Here is an 18,484-nt window from a genome sequence, read left to right on the forward strand (position 1 = left end):
AATATTATGTAAATATCTAATTGGAAAAAGAAATTAAGTAACAATGGGAACACACCAAATTGGTTGTTCCATAAAATAAGGGTTTTCATTGTTAAATAAGAACGAAATTTAACAATACAATACAATACATTTTAAATAACAATCAAAACAAATATTGTAGGTATAGTAACGATACAATATAATAAAATGGATAACAATAATTCAAACATAGTGTAAAATAGTGCATGATAAAATGTCCTTCATAAAATTTAGCATCATAACAGTAATTTCAATCAAAATTAAATTATTTTTCAGATTCTTTTCTTAATAAGAAAAATAAGAAATTAAAATTGGCTCTTTTCTTAATTAGAGATTTCCGAACTTGAACATGGATTATAAAAGATCTTTCATAAGAAACATTACTCATTAAGTGTGAATCTAAATTAATCGAATTACGAAACATTACTCCTTAAGTGTGAATCTAAATTAATCGAATTACGATACGGAGACCAAAATGGAACAACAAAAAAAATAAAAAATTGGTATGGTGGGTAGATAGGCAATAAAGGGCCTTGAATAAAGGAAAGTATGCAATTATTGAAAAGTCCACAAACCCTAACCAAAACACCAATTTCCATCACATATACCAAAAGGAAACCACCAAGAAAATTCATAACCAAAGTCTTTCTGCCCTTTTCTTCTTCTTCTTCTCTGTTTATCACTCTTTTTTTTTGCCTCATTCAATACTCTTTGCTGTCTAAGAACAAAGAAAGGTTCTCACTTTTCTTCTTGTAATGCTAGATTTGTGTATTTTCTACATGTTTAATTGTTGCTTTGTATTGGGTATGTGGTTTTTTGTCAGGTAAAGTTTTGTGTTTTTTTTATTTTTGAATGTTTGGGGTTTACCTGAAATAGGGATCTGATGAGTGACTAATTTGTATGTATTGATTTTTTGTCAGGTAAAGTTATGTTTTTTGATTCTTGATTATCTGGGGTTTACCTGAAATATGATCTGATGAGTGATGATTTTGCTTTTTTTTTTTTACCCATGGAGGTTTTTCAAGATGGGGTTTCATGGAAATCGAATAGATTTGGACTATTTGACTGTTGTGAATTGTGATTGGTGGTGGGTATTGTGTTTGTTGATCGATTGTTTCCTTTATGGTCTGCTTAATTTTGATAGAACTCGACAATCGCTTAAATTTTATAGAGACGGTGGGTGGGTGGAGGTGTTTCTGGGTTTTTCCCCCTTTTGTGTTTGGTGGGGGTGTTGTGGAGGACGTTGACCAAGTATAAGTCCGGTGGATCGTCTTAACTGCTTCGTATATCTGCAATCAATCAACTGTGACTCGATCCGAAACTAGTTCGGGTTTAGAAGATTCATGATTTTTGACTGTTGTAGTTTCGCATTTACAGGCAATGGTTGGAGTTTTTGTGATTTTTGCAGTAATCTGGTGATTTGCTAGTTGTTAGTAGGAAATTAGATTGTTAGATTATTTTATTCTCTGGTCATTTATGATTTGACTTCTTTATTGTTTATGAGGTTTAGATGCTTAGATTTTGACTCATTATCTGGATCTGCTCTTGATATCTCCAAAAATAGCTGTCTTTTTTTGTTTTATGTGTGTATTTGTGTGGTAGTGAGGTGGGGTGGTTTTTTCTTCTTTTTGTCATCATGAATGTTTCTTTCTCTTCTTTTGTGTTGTAATGTTTTGGCATATCTGATTGCAGGGTGATATTAGAGGACTGTGATCTAGTTTTTCAGATGTGTTAAACTTCTTCGCTGTACTAGAGTGATATTTTCTGGAGATAAAAAGCTTTAGAACCATGCCGGTTTCCGGGAACGAAGAGGTCTCAATCTGATCTCTGATTTGCCGCTGAATTGGTCTAATCTGTTATACTTGCTTTGTTTTAATGTCACTCTATTTCATCATGTATTTGCAGCCTGGTGTTCTTGCTCGGCAGTCTAGTAGCTCTTCGTCAGGTATCCCTATTAAGAAGAGGTGGAACTCTATGTTCCAACCTCCTTCACCTATCTGTGCTGAGCCTTTATCTAATGAAAATGAATCCAAGACCAAATGTTCTGGGTTGAGCCAGAAATCGATCTTGAATTCGTCTAGTACAGGTAAAACTGACACTTCCAAGAACTCTCTTCTAGAGGTAAAAGAAGAAACACCTTCTGGTGTGAAAGTTGGCTCTAAGCCTACTATGCTACCATTTTTATCCATATCTTCGGAAACAAATCTTAATGCTACCTCTGGAACTTCAAGAAATGTTGACAATATTGTGAAACCAGCATTGACCCAAAAGCTAGCTAGCCAGGAAGCTATAGGTATGACAGTAGTTACTGCTGTCAAGAAGGAAGTTATTGCCAAACAAGGGGAAAACCACAGTGAACTTGAACTTCCTGCCGGTTCAGGACATGTTGAACTGTCATTAGGCCCAAAGAAACCTCATGTTTCTTCTTTGGTTGATCCGAATTCAGCAGGGAGTTGCCTGATGCGTAGAACTGTACATCCTTCGTTGCTTTCTCTGTCTTTGAACAAAGGGAATGACATTTCCCAGGACGGAAGTTGCAACAATGAATTGAATAACAATGATGCTGATGATACCGCACGCACAAATAGATCTAACTGGGATCTGAATACTCCCATGGATTCATGGGATTCTGGTGAAGATTTTCCTGTTCAAGATGCAAGTCAAGTTGATCTGTTACATAAGACATCTAGTTTACCAGACATAAAGCTGCCTATTAGTTCTGCTTCTGTTACGGGTTCTAATGGTGATAAAGGGAAGCAAGTTGTTGGATCTAGTGAGCAGGAATTTAATATTCCCTTCTCAATACATCCTAGCCTACCATACAAGCCTGTGGATGGGCTTCATCTTAGTCTTGGTAGTACTTTACTGCGAGGGTTTGACTCCTCTGTACTTCAGTCATTAGCTAAAGTAGACTCCAGCAGGGTTAGTCCACACTCTAGTTTACTGAAAAATCTGGCGTTGAGTAGAAATATGAATTCCACTACTTGTAAAACTGTTAAGTCAGAACCTGTAGAAGAAGCCTTGGTACAAGCTAATGCTAGAACATTGGAGGCGAAGGTAGGAATGCAGTCTATTGAGTTGTCAACTAAAGGTCCTCAGGAATTACTTCAGGAAAAACCAATGAAATGTGAACCACTTCATGAAGTTAGCCAGGAAATATCCATGACAGCAAATGTGATTGCTCACCAATCAGTTGCAAGGGTTTTGCAGCTTCAGGAGAGTTCCTCTTGTTCCTCTTCTTCTTCGACATTGCCAGTGCCTTTGACCCCTCCACTGGGATGCCCTTCTAGATTGTCTACCTGTTCAGATTTGTCTGTGAGTGGTGGAGACTTGTCTACTCCGTCTGAGTACTCTGCTCATACTAATGAAGCTAATAGGAGTAAAAATGCTCTAGATCAGGCAAATGCTGACATGGCTGCTCTAAATGCAAACTTTGAACTCAAAGAATCAAATGTATCCAGTGATAAAGTAGAGGCATCTGTTTCAGCGGGCATGAATATTGAAGATCACATGGTGCGCAAAAAGACACAAGACCCACATAATGTGTTTGCAAGTGTTGAAGGATCGGCAAATGATGAGGAAAAGATAAGTATATCAGCTGGTACAGAAGAAGAATGTTATGGTTCTGATTATGAATCTGATGGTCATCATGCTTTTGCGGGACATGTTGACTCTGAGAATGTGGGGTGTGGCAGAGAGGATGAGGAATATGAAGACGGTGAGGTCCGAGAACCAATGATGCCGTCGATTGAAGAAGACCCAATTGCTGAGGGGATGGAATCAGAGAAAAATAATGTATCTTCCAGCAAAAATGCTCATTCTTCTGGCGTTGGGGAATCTCATTGCTTCAATAATGATGACAAAGGTTACAGTATACCTGTTCATACTGAGTCTAATGATGACCTTGTGAAAGGCTGTGTTGAGAAAACTGTCCAAATTGATCATAAAGATGGTCAGCTGCAGAGTCCATTATTAGGTAAGGAGGAAACAACCGGAGATGATGAGGAGAGGCCAATTGGCGCTGTTCACCAAGGATCAGTTGATCAATCAGGAATAGCAGATGTGCAGGAGAGATGTGAAAAGGACGTCTTTTGTGACGTAACACCTGTTGGAAGCAGTGGGGCTGGAAGAAATGCTGGTGAGGCTAATAACGAGTATATTGGAAGATCTGATATGTCATCGACAGCTGTGTCATCTTTGCAAAATGCCGAAACACCTGTTAATGTTGCCTCTAGTAAAGATTTGACAAATTTTGGAAGCAAGAGCCGTATAATCAGCTTACCTCGTGCATCCAATGTGACACCACCTAGTAATTTCAGACCTGTTACAGGTAGATCACTACCTTCAAGAAGTGGAAGAGAAAGGTATTCAAATATGGAGGAGGAGAAATTTCATCTACGAAGGAATAGGTGATTTTTCTTTTTATTGCTGTTTGATTCGTAATTTTTTTATATTTGAATGCTGCTCAACTATGACTTTTCTTTCTGTGTTTTTTTCAGGGATGAAACTTGTGCTGATGGTCCTAAATTTGTGCGAGATAGGATTCAGGACCGGTCATTTGGCAGCTCAAGGGGGAACTTCATGCGGGGAAGAGGGAGGGGCTCAGCCCGATTTGACAGTTTACGTAGAGAATGGGATTCTGGGCGTGATTTTGATAGCTATGGAGGTGTAGCTGATTATCGCTTTAGACCTAAACGTAGACCTACTGTCGGGGAATCTGAAATTGAATGTAACGATGGACCGGATGGTCATTTTGTTCGGGGCAATACAAAGTTTACCACAATGCAGAGAAGAGGTTTCCCTCGAATACGGTCTAAATCTCCTGTTAGATCTCGTACACGGTCCCCTGGCCCTTGGTCATCTCCTCGGAGGAGATTGAATGAAGGATATAATAATGGTCCCCCAGATTCATCTCATCACAGGTCACCAGCTATGTACAGGGAAGACAGGATGAGGTCTTCTCCACGGACTTCTTTCACTGAAGAGATAGTTCCCCGAAGACGTGATTCCCCCTCATATACTACTCGGCGTCTGAATGATTTGCGGGACGTGGATGCTGTACAGGAGCACAGTCATCCGAGGTCTCTTTCTAGCAGAAGAAGTCCACCTGATCGGGTATTTACTAGAAGCAATAGGAGACTTGAGGTTTTAGATCGTCGGGAGAGGGCTGATGGGGATGATTACTTTGATGGGCCGATACACACTGCTAGATTTCATGATCTTCGTGGTGGTGGAAGTACCGACGAGAGAAGGAAGTATGGTGAGAGGCGTGGAGGACCCATTCGTTCTTTTCGTCCTCCTTATAACAGTGAAAATGACAATTTCCGTTTCCACCCTAGTGGTGGTCCTAGGCCTTTTAGGTTCTATCAAGAAGCTGACGCAGAATTTGTTGAAAGAAGTAATACTAGAGACAGAGAATTTGATGATACTATCAAGGATCGACCTTTACCTAGACGAATGAGAAATGTCGAAGAGCAAGAAGGTGGTAATTTTAGACAGAGTGGGCAGCTTTGGCACGACGAGGAATTTGATGTCTCCAGATTGAAGAGAAGAAGATTTTGACTTGATAAACCTGAAATATCAACAGCTGCACCATGGGAAACACTGTTTCAGCATCTCTTTGTTCCCGAAAGTGAATTGTTGTTCCTTGCTGACGTGTACAGGTGATATGCTGCGTGTAACTGAGGAACAGAGACAGAGTTTTGAATGCATCTAGACAAATGTTAAATGTTGAAGAGAAAGAAGGCGACGGTCAAAATAGGGTTCTTGCCTGAAGAGGGTTGATGTCTCCTCTATCAAAAAGAAGCAGTTCTTGACTTGATATCTCCATTGAACCTCGAATCTTTGGGGAGAATGCACTGATGCATGTCTTTATTTCAGTAAAAAAAAGAAGGCTTGTTGCTAGTAGGCCGTCCAAGGAACGTGCTTTTACCATTGCTTTCTTTTGGAGGAGAAAACTACTAGTTTAATATGCTCTACTATGCTGGCTTGAATGCTATTTTTACTAGTTTTAAGTTGCTAATATGCATGCTGGCTTTGTGTAAAGCTTCTGGTTAAGTGCCTGGGTTCAGTGGTTCTAACCAGCTTGTGTTGGCCAGTTAGAGAAACAGGCCAGTGATGGGAACTTATCCAAGGTTAAATTATGCAGGTTAAGTATGATATTTAACAATAACACCATCTGTGACACCTTCATCATTGAGATGGATGTACATACTACCTCATTTGCATCTCTTGAGACGTTGTTCCCGTTCTCTTAAGTTCTTTTTTGGTTTAACTGTTCGGAATTTGAAGCCACTGGTTTAACTAAACCAGGTTTGCTCTGAGTAGGCTCACGAAAGGGGTAAATCGCGCTGCACCAAAAAGTTATCCTGATTGAGATGGTTGTACATACTAGCTCACTTGCATCTCCTGAGACCTGCCCTGTCCTTCTTAATGTTTTTCTGGTTTTAACTATTCGGTATTTGAAGCCAGTTGAACTAATCCGGGTTTGCTTAGGCTCTTGCTAAAGGAGCAAGGGCTTTGCACCTAAAAGATTGTCAATTCTCACTAATGGTATCAAGTGTTGTGCATTAAAAAGGTTTTTTCCATTCTCAGGATCGAATTTCGGACCTCTATTATTTATTTGTTCTCACTGAAGGGGTAAGGTCCGATGCATAAAAAGTTGTCCATTCTCAAGACTCGAACTTCAGTCTCTGGGTCTGAATTTTCGACTTCATATTATTCACCTTTTCTCATCTAAGGGGTGTTATGCATTAAAAAGGTACCCATTCTCAGAGTTCGAAGTTTTAATCTCAGGATTTGAATTCTTGACTTGTATGATTTTGTATTCTCGTTGATGGGGGTGCTATGCGTAAAAAAGTTATCCATTCTCAAGGCTCGAAGTTTGAGTTCTCGACTTCCTATTATTTACCCTTTCTCATTGAAAGGTGTTGATGCACAAAAACACTTGTCCATTCTCAAGGTTCGAAGTTCAATCTATGGGTTTGAATTCTCGACTTAATATTATTTACCCTTTCTCATTGAAGGGGTGCTATGCATTTAAAAGTTGTCCATTCTTAGGGTTTGAATTCTCGACTTGTACGATTTATCCGAAGGGGAGATATCCATCATAAAGTTGTCCATTCTTAGGGTTCGAATCCCTGACCACCATTATTGGAAGGGTTAAATGATCAAAAGTTTTACATTTTTAGGATTTGAATTCGAGAGCTCTCTATTAATCCACCATCGATGGTCTCAATTATTTGACGTTTCTTTATTAATTGGTCGATCCAGTTTGAAATTACTAATGAGAACTTTGTAAACAAATAGCTAAATTTGATTTTGAACAAACTATTATTAAGTTTGCGGAAAGTCACAATCTATAAATAATAGAAGCAATCTCTTTGCTTTATTTCGAAAACATTTAAGAATCTAATTATATAATCTATTTGTAATCTATATGATTAGTGTAAGATGAGAATAGTACTCTTAGGTGTAATTAAAAATTATTCATTTTTTTATGCTACTAAAACTTGCTATACTTATTCTGTCAGATATAAAATGTTATGAAACTTATTTTCCACTATTTCAATTATAGAAGTCATTTACCTAATTTAAATCGATTGAGGTAAAAAAAACGTCTTATTAAATTCAGCAACAATACAACGATTGAAATAAGTTACAATACAAATGCACAAAAAATGAAGGGTAAAATAATATGTTGAGCAAATATGAGAAAATCTCAAAGAGCTCAACTTGGTATCTGATATATATCTGTTTTGGAATTTGATTAATCAGATATGAATCGAGAAAATCACACCTTGAAGAGTTAAATACTTCCTACTAAAGACATTACTCCATACTCAGAATTTGAACACATAACAAATCGTTGAACTATATATATAATGGTTATATAAATGAAAAAAAGCATATATGTATATGATGGATGTTTTAGTACTTTTTAAATATGATAAAAACTGAAAAATGTACGTCAATGCTTTCATGAAGATCAAGGTTCAAATTTTAATCGAAACAAAAATATGAGGTAATTTTTTTCTTATTTACCTTAACTTTAAATGAAAGTCACCTAATACTTTTACCGATAAAAGGTGATAAAAATTCGATAAAATAATCTAGACACAAGATGACTCTGGTAATATATTAATAAATGAATTTACAGGATAACTCGATGTAAGAATCATACACAAAATCCAAGGAAGGGTTGTATCCCGTACGTAGAGGTGGAACCAAGATTTCTATTTTATCGATTTTCAATTATATGTCAAACATAGTATTTGCGCTAAAGCTACTAAGCTCCGCCCTTGCATGTAGGGCATGAAGTATTAAATTTCACAACTCAAACTCGTAATCTGTAAATAATAAAGGAATCAATTTTACCGTTGCTTCGATACAATCAATTAGATATATACTAAAACAAAACAAACTGTGAGAAGTTTATCATACAGACATCCAATTCAAAAAAAATCTCAGAGAACTCAACAACGGCAGCTCAACTATTTAGGCCAAACGCTAACTTTCTCTTTCTCATTCTTCAAATACACCGCCGCTACGGCGGCGACAAAATAAACCTGAATGAACACAATCGCCGGCGTATGATAATTAATTACACTCTTACCTGTTGCAAGCTCCACCAGCAGCAATGCGGATAATCCAAGCATGGCGATCCGTCCATTGACCCGTTCCGAAAACGGGCTAAACCCGAATTCAACGGGTAAGCCTTCGGAAACAGGTTCCTTTAGAGGAATTGGTGGGAGAAACACGCTCGACCCGGATCCGGATCCGGATCCAGATGAACCTTTTTTGCCCTTTCGAGTTTTTCGTACCTCCGCTTTCTTCCCTGTTCCGCTACGGTACCGGAGACGGACTTGGGAGAGACGATTCTCGAAACTGTCGGGATCGGAGGATGAATCGACGGTGGTTTGTTCGTCGGTTTCGGAAGGTGAAGATTCTTCAGTGGTGGCGCGTATAGTGAAGGAGGAGTACGACGGCGCGTGGAATTTGAGAGGAGATTTTGAGAAGAAAGGGTTTGATTTTGTGAGTTGCAGAGTAGAAGAAGTTAAGGTCGCCATTTTTTATTTTTTTTATGAAGCTTTCAGTGCCTCTGGTTATTGCTTAGTTAGATAAGAAGCTTTTTTTTTTTTAATTTTTTTATTTAAAAGAAAAGATGAAAAAATATTAGAATATTTATTTTTTGTGAAATTTGTGGTTGGTATTTTATTTTTTTTTTGGCTAGAATTAATTTTAAGAAATTATGTAAATGAGATGAGAAGGATTTTTTTTTTAAAAAAAAAAAGCAAAGGAGGGGGGGGGGGGGGGAGGGGGGTAATTTTTCTCATCATCAACCACAAAAATCCTACTCTATAGATCAATGATACTTCATTTTTATTTTCTTAATTCTATGGTTTTATATGTGATAAATTTGTATTCAATAAAAATGAGTAATAAATACTAATAATAGAAATGAGATTAGAAAGAAAATCAAATCGATTGAATTTATAATGTGTTCTTACGCATTCGAGTTGCTGAAATATATTCTTTCAATAATTTACTTTAGATAAATAGTAATATCTCATATTCGCAGAATTTCGTATTCAGTCAACATATTATATAAATTACGCTGGTATTTTTTTAAGAGAAAAAAAGTTACACTCAATATTAAGGGAAGAATTAGATATACGTAGCCAACAAGAACTGCTTCATAAAAATTATACTACACATGAGTAGCAATTTTATCTAAGAAAATAAAAATAAAATCTCTTATTTATTTTTGAAATTTGAAGTCGAGCGAGCAATGACAACACTAGACTTGTCTTCTTCTCAGGCCTTCAACAAATATGAAGATGTGCTTTTATTTAAACACTTTGAAAGTTTCTTTCTGTCGTCGTTTACTTCTTCAAAAAAGTAAAGTAACATTTTCACTCTTCGTCAAAAAATTTTCTTCCATTTAACTTCATTTATTTTATAGATTGAAATTTAAATTTAACGAATTATTATTTTAACCTTGAAGATTTGCTCATAAGTAAATTAAATCTATTTTTTTTAATGAAATTTCATTTATAAGATCTTTGAGTGTGATCCATTGCTTCAATAGTACAAACATTTGAATAGTCCTTTTCACGTTGCGCTAGTTTTTAGTATTAATTAGTTATGAGCTTTTTAAATAATAATAATAATTTAAAAGGTAATGTTAAAAAAGTAATATTTAAAAAATTAAATTAATTTTAAAATTATATTAAATATATTATTATTGAATTATTGTTAAATCAGTATGTGCAAGTTTATTGACTTGTTAGGAGCTAATATGAATCAGATAAGCAAGTTTTATCATAGCATTGTTGAATAACTATTGAAGGTATTAAAAGAAAATGAGGTAGATATAAAATTGTATTTTCAAAAGATTTTCTTTTTTTTAAAAAAAGTTAATATAGACATAATTAAAGATAATACACAATAAATGGGAAAAAAAATAATCATATTATCGATATTATTAATTGAAAATTTGTTTTATTGGCTTGGAACCTATTATTTATCTTTTAGAAGATTGTGATCGTCTGAAAAATTTGGAGGACTTTTTATTGTTCGTCGTATATTCTTAAGATACTTAAAATAAAATATTTAAAGAATTTGATAAGAAATAATAAATTTTAAAGAGTATTTTTCAAACTAAAAAATCAAAATTAGTAGAGAAAATATAATCAGAAAAATAATATACAAAATATTTTTCTCAAAGAAAAAAATTGAGTCCATTCAATCAACAGTGTGTCCTTGAGAAAATTTTTTCCCTCAAGTACCCTACGTTAATGGAATATATTTTCTCAAGATAGAACAATCTAACTCACCGATGCATCAATACTTATACCCACGATGTCACCGAACCACTCAACCATAATAAAGTACACTTAAAATACTGAATTTACTAGTAGAAGAAGAAGAAGTCCATAAAATTGATTATCATAAAATGAGTGGAAATACCTCTATTTCTAGACAACAAAGGACAGTGTGAACAAATGTTTATTGTGTCTTATCAGATAAAAAAGGTCACAGTCCTATGAAAAGTTACAACTTTCGAAAAGGTCAAAAACTTCTTCATTGAAATCACAACATTTTATAAAAATTACAACTCTTCATACAAGTTTTAACTTTTAAAATCGCAACTCTTGATTTTTCATTTCACGCCTTTTAAAACCCTAACACTTTTAATATCTATATTTGACATTGAGGTATACAAATAAAGTTGAATTTATCATGGACAACTTTCACTATCCTATAATGTTTCATTATATATATGTGACCTAAGCTTGTTGTATGCTTATTTAAAGTAATTTTGGATAATAGATAGATCTTATACCTGATTAATCCACAAGACCAGCTTCATCATGACCAAATTAGTTTAGACAATCATCTTTTTATAATTAATGAACCAAACCAAACTCTAATATGAAGTAACCATTACCTAACTAGACTCGACAATCGTTAGCAAAGAGATGAATTCAGAATATAAGTTAAAAGAAAATGTAGAACATCATTAGGTTCACATACTATTTATGATAATAATATGTGTATGTGTTTGGTATAATTGAGAGAGGATTCATACTAAGAGACAATAATTATTAATTATCGAAAATATAAACATTTATATCAATATAGATTGTGATGAAATGATTGAGATTAATTCATTATGAATCAGAAGTCTCGAGTTTAAATTCTGTATAAATAAAAAAAATCACACTGAACAAGGTGCAAACTCAAATTAGTCAGATTCAAAAACAACGATTAAGGTAGGATGGGGGAGTACTATATAATATTTTCTGGATATATCTTTTGAGTTTTTATTTCAACCAAAATGCTTTATGATCTAAATTTTTATTTACTTACACTACTCTGGATATTAATTCCCATCTAGGGAAAGTAAATATTTAGTTGTATTGGGTGTTATATTTTCATAAATGTTAACTAATTAAAATAAATATTTATAGTATTATTTGACCATGACTAACTAAGAGTTAGACAGTGCATATACAAGCTCAAATATCTTATATTTATTATTCACTTGATATAAATATCTAATAATAATATATTAATTGATGTAATCTAACATATTACATATAGAGTTTATGAAGGATAGAATGTATGTAGAATGTGGATTCGCTTGGACTATGCTATTTATGAATGATCTTTTTAATTTCATAGGGGATTTTGTATTAATCGGTATCGGATTAGGTATAGCTATATCACGAGCTCATGTTTTTACGTAGACAGAATTCCTTTCTCGTTGAGGTAAAGTTTTATATCGGAAAGAACCTCATACTTGGTGTAAACACCCAATATAAATAAAAGTTTGCCTTATCTATTCTTGAAAATAAAAATAAATGTTGTGTGTGTTGTAGGGGTGGGGTGGGTGAGGTAGGCGGGGTGGTCACGAGTTTTAAAGAAGGCAACTTAAAAGTGATGATTTTTTATTATTCAGTGCTCGATATCAATATTGGAATATTGATTAATTCAGACCTGCATTGTGTAAAGTCCTTTTAAGAAAAAAAAATCATATCAGGAATGATTCTTTTTTATACGTTAAGTTCAAACTCAAACTTCTGATTAAAAATTGAGAGATCCTAACCATTCCGTTATTATTTTTTTGTGATGTTTAGAATTGAATACAAAAGATATCTCTATATAATATAGTCAAATATTAAATGAAGATATACGAGGGCGGAAATGAAGATGAGATAATTTTAATGAAGATGTAACTTTTTATATAATTTACAAGTTACTGCATAAAATAAATATTACAAGGAATATATTTGAATTAATTCCTTTTTTTTTTGTTTAAAAAGTGATCAACCTTTTCAACATTAGTAAACCATCTAATTATATCCTTTTTCTTTTTGCCTAATTTTGTACAAATGTCAATGGTTACATGTTTATTAGCACATTAATATTTTTTTTAAACATGGAATTGGTAGATTAGGGGAGCTAGCAGTTTGGTTTGGGAAAGATACAACTACCAATAGCTTCTTAAATATTGACCAAACTAATTCCCAAGACTTCATACTTACTGTTTCCGTCCACTTTTAATTATTATGTTACGCTTTTTAAAATTTAATTTGATTGATTTTAAAAGTTAAATTAGATTACAGTAATTTAATATTTTAAATAAAAAAAATATTCAAAAATTATACGAAAAGTGCTATAAATTGCAATGATTTATATCAATATGGTGAAGATACATCATACGATGGCAATATCTAATTTATTTTTTGTCAGAATTTGGCCAGAAATTTAAAAAAAATTACAATAGCTTTTTTAGTTTAAAATAAACTGATTTTTCTTTCATTTTTTAGTTAATATGTATTAAAGATAAAAAGGTAAAAATATTTCGCAAAATAATATAGGTAAAATGCTATTCTGATTAAATTTTCTGGTCAATTTTTTTTTTCCTTTCAGGAATTCAAATTTAAAACTTCTAATTAAAATGAAAAAATTACAATCATCCTATCACACAATATTAATTTTTTTACTTGAAAATTATATAGGTTCAAAATCCATCACATTATTACAATTTTTTCACATCAAAAGTGATTACTTTTTCAAACATTGGTTATTTAATTTTTAATTAATTGGTCCTAAAGGGACCAACAGGCAACATATACAAGTTCATCCAAGAAAGCGCGTTTGATAAGATTTTTTTCAATTTTAGAATTCGAATTTGAGATCTTTAATTGAAGCATGTGGATAATTTTATTTAATTATTTCACTACATGTTTGATCATACTTTTTCGATTTAACAATAATTTTTATTTTTATTGACTTGACATATCTATAAAATAATAAATAATAGGAATAATATTATTATATAACCCTTCGAAATTTAATGTTTTAAAAAGTATATTAGATATTTGAATTGTATTTAATACTAAGGGTAAAATAGATATAACATTGAAAATTATCTCTTGATTTTCTAAATTAAACAAATAATAATCCCCTCATTTCAAAATAATTAAATTATTGAGTGTTTCACACCCTTTAAAAAAAAAGATTATAATATAAATTAGACATTTTTCATTTTTGTCCGTGTTAATTATTGTAGAATTATTCAAAGTAACAAAAGTTTCTTGAACTCATTATATAGAAAATTTAAATAAAAGGTAAAATGGAAAAAATATTTTAAATAGTCTTGAAGATTGAACAATTAAATTAATTTGAAATATGAAAATGTCTCAACAACTTAGTTATTTTAAAATTAAAAAAAATAAATAATTAATTTTTTAATATTATAGATAAATAAAAATAGAGAGAGAAAGTATTTTGCAGCGTGTCCTGAATGGAGAAATATATTTAGAGCTGGCTATAAATTGAGCAAAAGCAACATTAATTTTTAGAGCTGGCTAGTTGACTAAAAATTTGTGTTCTTGCTAGATATTACTGTTCATTGTGTCTATTTTTATTAATCATTTTATTAAATAATGTTTAGTATTAGTCTATGAAAAATAAATGTGTTTTATTGAGGGTAAAATATGGAGAAAATTAATTTTTTTTTCTTTGATATGTCAAAAACAATAAGTTAAAAAACAAAATTTATTTTAGGAATAAATGACAAGTAAAAGCAAACGGAGAGATGTTTTCATTCGGCCAAACTCTAATCTAGATCATAAATAAATATATGTTCAGTAATAGTTATTCATTATTTACTTGACATAAAGATTAAGAAATCATAACTGTTAGGGATATTTTACCAAATCACCCTTATTAAATATAAGTAATTAAAAAATTAAATAATATGTAATAATAATGATAAAATACACATAAAATGATAATTATTTATTTATTTTTATAACTATACAAGTATTATTGGACATTTAAAATAATATAATGAACAAGTAAAAATTCTTCTCGAATATATTTGAAAAGATTTTACGTATAAGAACAAAATAACAGATAAAGTCTACAAAAAGACAATGCATATACAAAAATTTATCAACTCCGACTAACCTGAACAATTGAAAATAATTAGCTATAGACAAATTCTCACACATCTATATAATGTGTAATTAATCTAAATTTATATCGTGTAAAATTCATTTAATATCATATTAATGATAGTTAGATGGGTAAGGATTGTCACTAATAACCTTTATTTTAGTGAGTGTTGGACAGGTTTAAATAATGAAAAAAATGTGGGAATTCACAGTGGTTAAATTGTTTTGCAATGCTCACTTCATTTCAAAATAAATTATATTTTACATAATCAAGCAGAACTATTTTTTTTTATTTCAAAATTATATTTTATTTTAATATATGGAGTTTTAAATCATTAAAAAGATACTTGTTTTCTTAAAACATTTAATTAGGAGTGAAATAATAAATTATTTTTTCTTTTCTAGAAGTAAGTTATCTTTTTAAAGTCGTATAAAAATTAAAAACATTATTTATTTTAAAACATAAAAAGTGGTTAAGAGGTTGTTAGGTTTATTAATGAGGAGGGGCTGCCTAACTTGCAAAGTAAAACTTAATTACTTGTTCAACATCATTTAATAGCATCATAAATTCTTTTAGTCAACTACTATTATTATTATTATTATTATGAACAACAATAAATTGCCAACAATGTTCAATTTATTCACAAATAAAATAAGGAAGAAAACAATTAAAGCGTGATAATTAAAACTAAATATAAGTTTAGAAATCAGGTTCCATTAACCTGTCAAAAAATGTATTCCTCTTAGTCTCAAATTATTAATTATATTTTACTCATTTTATTTTATATTAATTGAATTTGTAAGACAATAAACAGTTATTAAGAAAAACATTTTAAGACATACTTTAAACCATTTTTACTAATCGCTTTTTGTGAAAATATAAATATAACTTTATACATAGTGCAAGTCATCGATTTTAATATATAGAACGCCAATAAATAAAAGGATAAATACGAAAATAATTTCAAATATTTATCTTGAGTTTTAAACAGTTTTCAATTATTTTTAATAATGAAAAAAAATCTTAAAATTTTAATTGATATAAAATAAAGGAAGTATATAATAATTATCCCAAATTATTTATTATTTTAAAGATATAAAGATTATTTTTTAAATAATTATTATTTTTAAAAAATTATACATGTCTCAATAAGATATAAATATTTGATGAAGAGAAATTATTCTTTAAGATACATATTTAAACTCTTTTTTCTAACTAATGTATTGGAATGTGTAAAAAAGGAGAAATAATTATGCATGTTTAGGAGTCAGGATTTTAAGTATGAGGGTTCAAAATCTGTGAAAATAAAATTATGAAGTAATCCAAAAGGATTCTACATTTACTATATATACATAAAATTTTATTTTTACTATGTATAAATAATATAAATTTTCGCCGAACCCTCTTAAACTAAGATGGCTCCGCCCCTGATTGATATAACTAGATTGAACAAACAAATATAACGTATTTGATAAATATAAAGCAAATTGATCGATACTGTATCGAATTTGAGCAAACAAATACAATGAATTTGAACAAACAGGTACAACTCCAAAATAGTAGTTATGTATGTTTAAATATTTTCTAATATAATTATTGTAGAAAAGCACTCAGCAAATATTTAGCCATAAATTTCAAATATATTTTTAACTTTATTTAGAATTGATTGAGTTAGTTGGGTTTGGTATACTTTTTAGGATATTTAAAATAATATTCATGTTTAAACGTTTTTAAATACTTAGTCAAAAACAAATTATAAGTTATTGTTTTAATTTTATATTTTTCTTAGCCAAATAGAATAATTATTTTCAAGTAAGTTTAAAAAAAATATTTTTAATAATAATAATAAGTAATTTTTATGACCAAATCTATGAAACTCTTTGATGCATTTTTCCCCATATATTTCTTGCGCAGACAGTAGTCTACATAATTAAAAATACCATCATTTCCGCTACTAAAATAGTGAAATAGATGAAATTGCTTCTTCATTAATTAGAAATTTCAGGTTCGAGCTTGGGGTATAAAAAAAATCTTTAGGAAGGACTGCTTTTTCCTGAATGGGATTTTATGTTACACAAATTCGAAATAGTTGGACCTCAATACAGATATAAGACATCTAACGAAAAACTAAACAAAACCATCCTTAATGCCTACAGAAATTTCAAGTTCGAGCTCTAAGTATAAAAAAAAATCCTTAGTAATGAGTGCTTCCCCTTAGATGGGGTCCTAGATGGCGCAAATTCATGATAATCTGGCCTCAATGCAGATACTAGACACCTAACGAAAAACTAAAAGGAAAAACCATCATTACCACCTACAGATGTGGTGGTGCAGCGGATGAGACTGCTTCTTTATTAACCACAAATTCCAGGTTCAAGCTCTGGTATAAAAAATACTTAGTAAGGAGTGCTTCCCCTGAATGGGCCCTACTTAATGCGAATCTGAAATTGACGGACTTCAATATAGATACCAAACACCAAAGAGAAAACTAAAAACGACCATCCTTACACTACAACAAAAATAACTTTTAGTGGCATTAAATATTGACATTAATAAAGAGTGTTAAAGTTTTTACCGGCATTAGTTAAGTGCCATTAAAACCGATGTCACTAAAAGTTTTAGGGACATATACAAAAAGTGACAATTGCCGCTAAAAATAAATATTTAGCAGCAATTAAGAATTAATTGCCGCTAATGATAATTCTTGTTATAGTGTTACTGCCTACGAATGGTACTACAATCCATTATTAACCAGAAATTTTAAATTCAAACTCTAGGCATAGAAAAATCTTTGGTAAAAAGCGTTTCCCCTTTATCAGTATCCTCCTATATAACGCAAATCCAAAATAATTGAACCCCGATATGGTAAACTTAAAAAAAAAACATCCTTTGCGACCACATAACCTCAATTTCTTCAAGTTACAACTACCCATGTGTCCCTACCCATACCCCTTACCACCCCCTACCCCATTAAAACCAGATGTGTAGATAAAAAAAAAAATTAGGAAATTTAGGTCATCTCCACACCTTATGGTATTAAAATTCTTCCAAAGATATTTTATAATATATCCTCCCTCTTAAACCATAAACCCCCAAAAATATAATATGTATTTATAATAAAATTAAAGAGATTACAATTTTTTGTATTAGTTAGTTCAATTTTCGCATTTTTAATACACATATTCTTATTTTATATGAAATGCTTTGACTTTCAATTCAAATTAAATAAATTTTTAATATTTTTATTATATTAACTATCTAAAATAAATAATTTATTTAAAGCTCAAGAAGTTCTTTTTCGAAGTTACATTTTTACATTAACGTTTTTTTCGTTTCAAATTCTAACTTTACTATGGAAAACTAAAAGGTTAATCACATTAAATGATTATTTGATTAGTGAACTAATTAACTCTATTACGAAGAGCGTTAAATAAAAAAATTTAACTTATTTCGAATCGAAAGAATTTGAACCTAAATTGTACTCCCTCCATTT

The 18,484-nt window shown here is 31.4% G+C and overlaps 2 protein-coding genes across 3 annotated transcripts; one reads left to right on the forward strand and one right to left on the reverse strand.

Moving 5' to 3' along the window:
• The first annotated feature begins 568 nt into the window (after window positions 1-568).
• On the forward strand, window positions 569-7,013 carry LOC107017717. 2 transcript variants are annotated; one of them, XM_015217958.2, is made up of 4 exons: window positions 569-841; window positions 1,711-1,830; window positions 1,924-4,427; window positions 4,518-7,013. In XM_015217958.2, exons 2-4 carry the CDS (start codon window positions 1,807-1,809, stop codon window positions 5,578-5,580), a joined length of 3,591 nt encoding a protein of 1,196 aa, XP_015073444.1. In that variant the 5' UTR covers window positions 569-841; window positions 1,711-1,806; the 3' UTR covers window positions 5,581-7,013. The 2 variants fall into 2 exon arrangements, with proteins under 2 accessions (XP_015073444.1, XP_015073443.1); XM_015217957.2 differs by having other exon boundaries at window positions 569-752.
• A 1,331-nt stretch (window positions 7,014-8,344) lies between these two features.
• LOC107015756 lies at window positions 8,345-9,151 on the reverse strand. The gene has a single exon (XM_015216156.2). It carries the CDS (start codon window positions 9,084-9,086, stop codon window positions 8,511-8,513), a length of 576 nt encoding a protein of 191 aa, XP_015071642.1. The 5' UTR covers window positions 9,087-9,151; the 3' UTR covers window positions 8,345-8,510.
• Window positions 9,152-18,484: the final 9,333 nt, after the last annotated feature.

The sequence above is a fragment of the Solanum pennellii genome, chromosome 4, assembly GCF_001406875.1.
Source record: "Solanum pennellii chromosome 4, SPENNV200".
NCBI lineage: Eukaryota > Viridiplantae > Streptophyta > Magnoliopsida > Solanales > Solanaceae > Solanum > Solanum pennellii.

Coding starts and splice junctions, on each gene's coding strand:
- LOC107015756 (XM_015216156.2), bottom strand. CDS start 9,086: ATGGCGACCTTAACTTCTTCTACTCTGCAACTCACAAAATCAAACCCT.
- LOC107017717 (XM_015217958.2), top strand. CDS start 1,807: ATGCCGGTTTCCGGGAACGAAGAG. Junction 1,831..1,923: donor CGGTTTCCGGGAACGAAGAG/GTCTCAATCTGA, acceptor ATGTATTTGCAG/CCTGGTGTTCTTGCTCGGCA. Junction 4,428..4,517: donor TTTCATCTACGAAGGAATAG/GTGATTTTTCTT, acceptor TGTTTTTTTCAG/GGATGAAACTTGTGCTGATG.